The 6237-nt window shown below is 33.1% G+C and overlaps 1 protein-coding gene across 1 annotated transcript; it reads right to left on the bottom strand.

The window, feature by feature from the left end:
- Positions 1–204: 204 nt before the first annotated feature.
- On the bottom strand, positions 205–3174 carry LOC149138569 (peroxidase P7-like). The gene is made up of 4 exons (XM_089450081.1): positions 2879–3174; positions 2476–2667; positions 1184–1349; positions 205–765 (listed from the first exon to the last, which is right to left on the bottom strand). Exons 1-4 carry the CDS (start codon positions 3098–3100, stop codon positions 374–376), a joined length of 972 nt encoding a protein of 323 aa, XP_089306207.1. The 5' UTR covers positions 3101–3174; the 3' UTR covers positions 205–373.
- Positions 3175–6237: the final 3063 nt, after the last annotated feature.

A 6237-nucleotide genomic window follows, 5' to 3' on the forward strand; every position in this document is an offset into this window, starting at 1 on the left:
TTGCCTCTGTGGTATTTGCTTGAATGGTTTTTGGTATTTTCCCCATTGAAAAATACCCAACAGTAAACCAGAAAGCTAAATATTTCTTTGGAAAATATCAGTCAAACTTTAATGAATAACTTAATTTGAGATTTTCCGTACGAAAATAGTGCTTTCTTAATGTTTTCCGTACTGGTGCTTGTGAAATAAAAGAGTCGCTCAATCTCTCGTGTAAACTTCCGTTCCATTACGAATGTTTCAAAGTATCAAAAACATTTTATTAAACCTAAAAGCATACATTATTTAAATTAGGGTCACTCTGCTTTAATACCTCATGAGCTTATGCCAAACTCCATGGCACTGTAATGAAACAAAGGTATTATCATTTGCGTAGTTAGTTAGGTTTGCGGCAATTTTTTCGGATCTGTCCACTGGTGCCCGTAAGAGGTTTGATATTTCCCATCTTAACCATGGCTGCAGCAAAGTCCGAAAAGAAGAGGTTCTGGTTGGAGGCGTAGGTAGTCACCTGCGAATCTGTGGAACCTCCGTTGAAAAGTTGCTGATCAGAGTGAAGAAGCCCTTTCTTGATTTTCAGATCGCTGTAATAGTTTTTGTCAAAAACTGTGGGACTCACGTCATCCAATGGCGACAGGTTGTTGTCTCCAGAGCCGTTGGTGGGAGGACATTTTGAGCGCAATGAAGTGGAGTACTGAGTGTATATGTTCGTATCGTTGTAAATATGGGCTCTGAAATTGAAGCACCGCGCTTGCCCGATAGTATGACCACCTACACATTGAATATATCATAATAGGTCAATTCCATTTATTTATTTATTTTTGAAATTGAAATGAGAATTTATAGAGGATATGCTTATTTTTATAAATTCCATAAATGGGTTATAATCTGTTGATGGAACAAATTGTTATAGAATTACTATGAAAATAAATTGTCCACTAAATCACTGAAACTAATTTAACTCCATTTTCAATATTAATTTTTTGGCCAATCAGTAGACGTTATTCATAATGTAATTTTATGATCATTAATGCATGAAGAAATAACGATACCTGCAAGTGCAACCATTAATTTTCTCGAATCAGTAGACATCCTACGTATTGTAATTTTATGATCATTAATGCATTAACAAATAACAATACTTCGAATATAATTTTATGATCGTTAATGCATTAACAAATGACAATACCTGCGAGTGCAACCATTTCCTTTGTAGAGAGCCCCTGCGCTTGGAATAGTGAGATGAGTTTGCTCAGACTGGAAGTGGGAGGCGGAATGTTATTGTTTGCACCGCTTTTACTTGCTGTTGTTGAGTCTCGTCTCCCTAACATTACCGTCCACGAAGGGCCGCCCAACTGGTAATCAACAATTTTACAAAATATATTGATCATTACATGATATGAACATATAAAAATTATTGCGTCTGGGCGAGAGGCACATTCCAATGAACAGATTACTTTAGTTTTTAAAACGTCTTGCTTTTTGGGTGACTTTTGGGTGAAGCTCATTCTAAATCCCTATTAGGTTGATGCGTGATTCAGAAGTTGAATTTAAAAAAAAAAATTAAAAAAATATGAGGTTACAATAAAAATAAAAATAATTATATTATTTTAACAATATATATTACAAAATATTAATAATTTTACTTCACTATGCTTTTTAGTTTAAGTTTAGGTGTTTAAAAGGAAAGAAATGTGATAATTAATATTACAACCGAGTATAAACAAAACATGGTAAACAAGTTTCACTTTCGATATAAAAGCCACTACTAAAATATTTATTAAATATTTAAAAAATTACAATAATTAAAAAATACATATTTTCTTTTTAAATATTTTAATATAAGTTTTAATTAATTCTTAAAAAATATATATTTTCTTTTTAAATATTTCCATATAAGTTTTGAATAAATTATTTAAACATCCATGTTATATAAAGCAGTAATAAAAATTAAAATAATTTAGGGTCATGTATACTTACATGTATATGTTATATTAAGACATTAGAAAAAAATAAAAATAACAATAAAAGTTTGATTAAATCATCATAAAATATTTTGGTTATTTTTTCACTTTAATTAAAATGGCCAATTTAATCTAAAAGACTGGTCAAAATTACATAAAATTGCAAATTTATGTTGTCTAGTTTACATAATTTAAATGTCTAAAAAATATTAGAGATATTATATCTATTTATACATTTAAAAAGTAATTTAACCAACAAAAAATTACACAAATATTCATCTTCATCTTAGAGGGAATAAATCTCTTCCTAGAGGGAATAAATCTCTGGATTAAAATGCAAACATTTTTTAATTTTACACTTCAAAATATATTTGCATATCAGGAAAATCAATCCCCCTCCACGCATAGTACTTCAAAGAAGTCAAGAAAATCAGTCCTCTCAGCACATAATACATCAGTAATAATATTAGATGATTCTATAATGGTTAAAATCTCAGAAAAGATAAAAGAAACTTACTTCAACAACAGAATCACGAGCAGCAATGGCTAGAATGTCAGCACACGAAACGACTGCGCTGCAAGATTTCTCGACCTGACTCTTTATGGTATCGATCACGTCGAACCCCCTCGCCGAATTGGCATTGGGAATAGCCGTTTTCTCGCCAGTAATTTTCGAAGAGTCATCCAACAGAACGGACCCATCGCAACCCTGCACGAAATTCGACCGTTTAAAGTTTAAATATATCCGTTAGAAAAATCAGAGTTGCTTCTAAATTAAAATATCCCCATTAATTCGACCGTTTAAAGTTTAAATATATCCGTTAGAAAAATCACAGTTGCTTGTAAATCAAAATATCACCATGAATGACCGTTGTCAAGCTGGTTGAATCAATAATGATAAGATGAATTGTTGTACTTACATTAACGAAGCAGTCGTGGAAGTGAAGGCGGAGAAGCGACGCCCCCATCCTTTGTTCCTTGGCGACCGCCTGCTTCACCGCGGCTTTCACTACCGACAGCACCGTCGGGCAAGATTTGTCATAAAATGTTGAGCTCAGCTGCCCATGCACAGTGTTAGTAATCGAACACACAATAAACACCATTACAGCAATGCATGCGGAGCTTTTCATTAAAGCGGCCATTTTTTGCCCTTCAAACGCAACTCTGCTTTGGCAGTATTGCACGATGGTTTCGAGAGATTGGCGATGGCAAATTTATAAGGGCGGATGTACACTGTACAGACATGAGGAGAGGAGCAAATTCAAAAGAGGGAAAATGACTTCATCTAATATTAAAAAAGGGAGTGGTTGATTCATTGCTTTCTGTAATGCAGGCGTACAAATACAGTGGATGTTTCTCCTGAATGGGTAGTCCTGTGCGCAGTTTTCAAACTCCATGGTCAGCGCCGACATCAGAAAAGGAGAGTTTGGTGAAATCGGTTGCTTTTACGTAACTTCGTAGGAGCAGACCCTGCTCAATTTTCCACGAGCTCCACTGTTACAATCATTATAGTTGGGCAAATACGGAACTTGCAGCTTTAAATTGTCAAAAACATGCGATCTTTTCACCGCCCTACTTCCGCTATCTAATGGTATTTTAATTTTGCTTTTTGAATGTTTGGGTTTCCAGATTCTTAAAAAAAATATGAACAATTTTTTGCATGTTAATGTTACTTTTTGACTGGATTGTTCTTTCCCTTCAAGTTAATTTATTTGCAAACTTAAATATTTGGAACATTTTAAAAAATTGTTTAAAGTATCTGGAGATTGGAAAATTCGTTAAAGTATTAAAAAGTTTGTTTAAAGTATCTAGAGATTGGAAGTGAGGTTAAACGGAGACGGTTTAAATACTATATATTTTTTTAATGTATTTTAGTATTTTGGATATTTTATATATATAAAGAATTATTTTAAATAAGATATTTAATAAAAGTAGTTAATAAAAAGAATCCATTTCCACATCTTTAATGTGTAATTCAAAGTATTCATTTAGTAAATTCAGTTCTTCATATTATCAGATTCTTTTATCTAATATATTTTTATATAGTGAAATTTTACAAATAAGAATGTGACTGATGTTTTATAATTAGTTATTATTGATTTTATAACATGATATTATTGTGGTGATTTTCTAATTTAGTATGGAAGAGTTGTTGTAATTTTTTATCTATTATTAATTGTTTTTGGGGTAGCTTAACTAGTAATGGCAATGTAAATGAAGTATTAGTGTGAGGAGGTATCATGTTGAAATCCCCCTTATTCACTTTGTGTGTGTCCAATGGGGCCTATGTACGCGCCTAAAGTATATAGTGGTAGCGGTCGGAATAATCCCTGTCGCACGAGTACAATACTAGCCTAGTTATTGATTCCTCTAGTCACAAATAAATAAATAAACAAATATTAATAATGAAACCAACTTAGATCCATCATAACTCTGGATCTATAAGTGCCCAGAGGGATAAAATCTCTCAAGGTGCAATAAGTGTTGCACTCAAAAATGTGTTTACACCTTGAGAGATCTAATCCCTCTTGAACCTTCATAGATTTGGAATTAACATAGATCTAAGTTGGTTGTAAGTTTTCTCTAAATTAGTATTTTGTTTAATTTTATATTTTAAATTTTGTTGTTAAATAATATTGGAAATTTGTAAGATTTTTTTTTAATAAGATAAAAAATAAAATGTTTTCAATATGAAGGAATAAGGTTTTAGTCATGATCTCAACACTTTGTTAAGGTTTGGGCATTGTGTCTTTTTCCTATGATTAAGGATGGTGGACAAGGTCTTACCCCCTCCTATCATTAATGTAATTTTGGGGGACAAACGACATATGACCAACCAACAAGGTAACCACGTGGTTCAAGGGAATAACACCAAGTAAGGAATGAGCCCTCTTGTAAGATTAGCTTAACAGTGCCGCAATGTAGGTCATTCTCTACCATAGGCTATAAAAGATCCTAAATTTGAAGTAAAATCCACAAAAAATAGGGGAGTATATATAGTATATGCATGATCATGCCCTAAGTGGGAAATATCTTAGACTTTGTCCTTTAGAAAAGGCCTTGATATGTTTGATTTAAAAAAGTGGAAACCAAAGGGATAAATAGATCTAGAATTAGGAGAAAAAGGGTTCTTCACAATGATCTTTACCAATCTATAAGATAGAAACCAAATTTTTGAGAATGGGTTGTATTTCTACAAGTCGATAGGTTTGTTCCTCATATTATGGGCTAAAATATTTGGCCCAGAGAAGGAATAATTTAAAGTGGCTTTGGTGTGGATCAATCTCTTCTCTATTCCTAGAAAATTACGGGGAGAAGAAACCCTGAAAGGAATCGATAATGTCCTTAGTTAGGTTATCACAACCTCATAAGCCACAAAATGGGTCTGTTACATATCCTATGCTAGGATCTACCTATATATGAAAATAGCACAACCTCTCCTTGCATCCATTGAAATTTCCTATCAATATTCAATCTAGAAATAATTTATATAATATGAACAAGTTCCCTTCAGATGTAAGTGATGTCACAAGTATGGTCACCTCTTTCGACATTTCTCACTTATTCCTAGATATCCCTCACAACTTCCTACTCAAGAGCAGGATCAACAGTGGCTTCATCAGGGTAGGTTAAAGGAGGATAAACCCTAGTAATCATAACAATGCAATCCTAGATCACACACCAAGAACTCACAACATCTATGATCCCTCTCAGAAGAGGAAGAGACAAATACAAAGGATTTACCTCATGAGAAACCAGGCATGAAAAAATAGAGGAAGGGAAACACTCATAATATAGTGGAGGAGCCACTAAGAAAAAAAATGAAGGGGGATCCTACATGGAAAAACATTGATGAAGAAAATGATGTAATAACTTATGGGGTTCCAAAATAAATGGATATGGATTATCAACATTTGACGGATATAATGGAAATTTGACATTGGAAGGGCCTACTTTCAATCCCAAATCTACAAATCCAACTTATTCATAATTCCCTTCTTAAGGATAAGCATCATTGATCTCAATAGCCTTATAGATCCAATGCCACTTCCCCTTACTTGGGAATTCACACCCATACATTCAAGGATCCCCAAAAAATCCTCAAGGCAAAGAAAAAGGAAGGTAGGAAAACCAATAGTTAAAGATTGCAAGAATTAAGAGAAATTCCTATCAATTCTAGACAAATCACAATAATCACAGAGAATTTTCCTTCATACTTATCCTATTTGACATAGAAATCATATCGTGGACCATTAGGGGCCTCAATTACAAAGGAAAT

The sequence above is a fragment of the Pinus tabuliformis genome, chromosome X (genome assembly GCF_031772625.1).
Source record: "Pinus tabuliformis cultivar Carrire ecotype Pingquan chromosome X, CPIR1, whole genome shotgun sequence".
NCBI classification, from domain to species: Eukaryota; Viridiplantae; Streptophyta; class Pinopsida; order Pinales; family Pinaceae; genus Pinus; species Pinus tabuliformis.

Bases quoted from the DNA above. Each gene is read 5' to 3' on its own strand.
- LOC149138569 (XM_089450081.1), bottom strand. From the start codon at position 3,100: ATGGCCGCTTTAATGAAAAGCTCCGCATGCATTGCTGTAATGGTGTTT. The intron at 2,668-2,878 runs GTAAGTACAACA...AATTTCGTGCAG, and splicing joins TCCACGACTGCTTCGTTAAT to GGTTGCGATGGGTCCGTTCT. The intron at 766-1,183 runs GTATTGTCATTT...TTCAATGTGTAG, and splicing joins GGAAATGGTTGCACTCGCAG to GTGGTCATACTATCGGGCAA.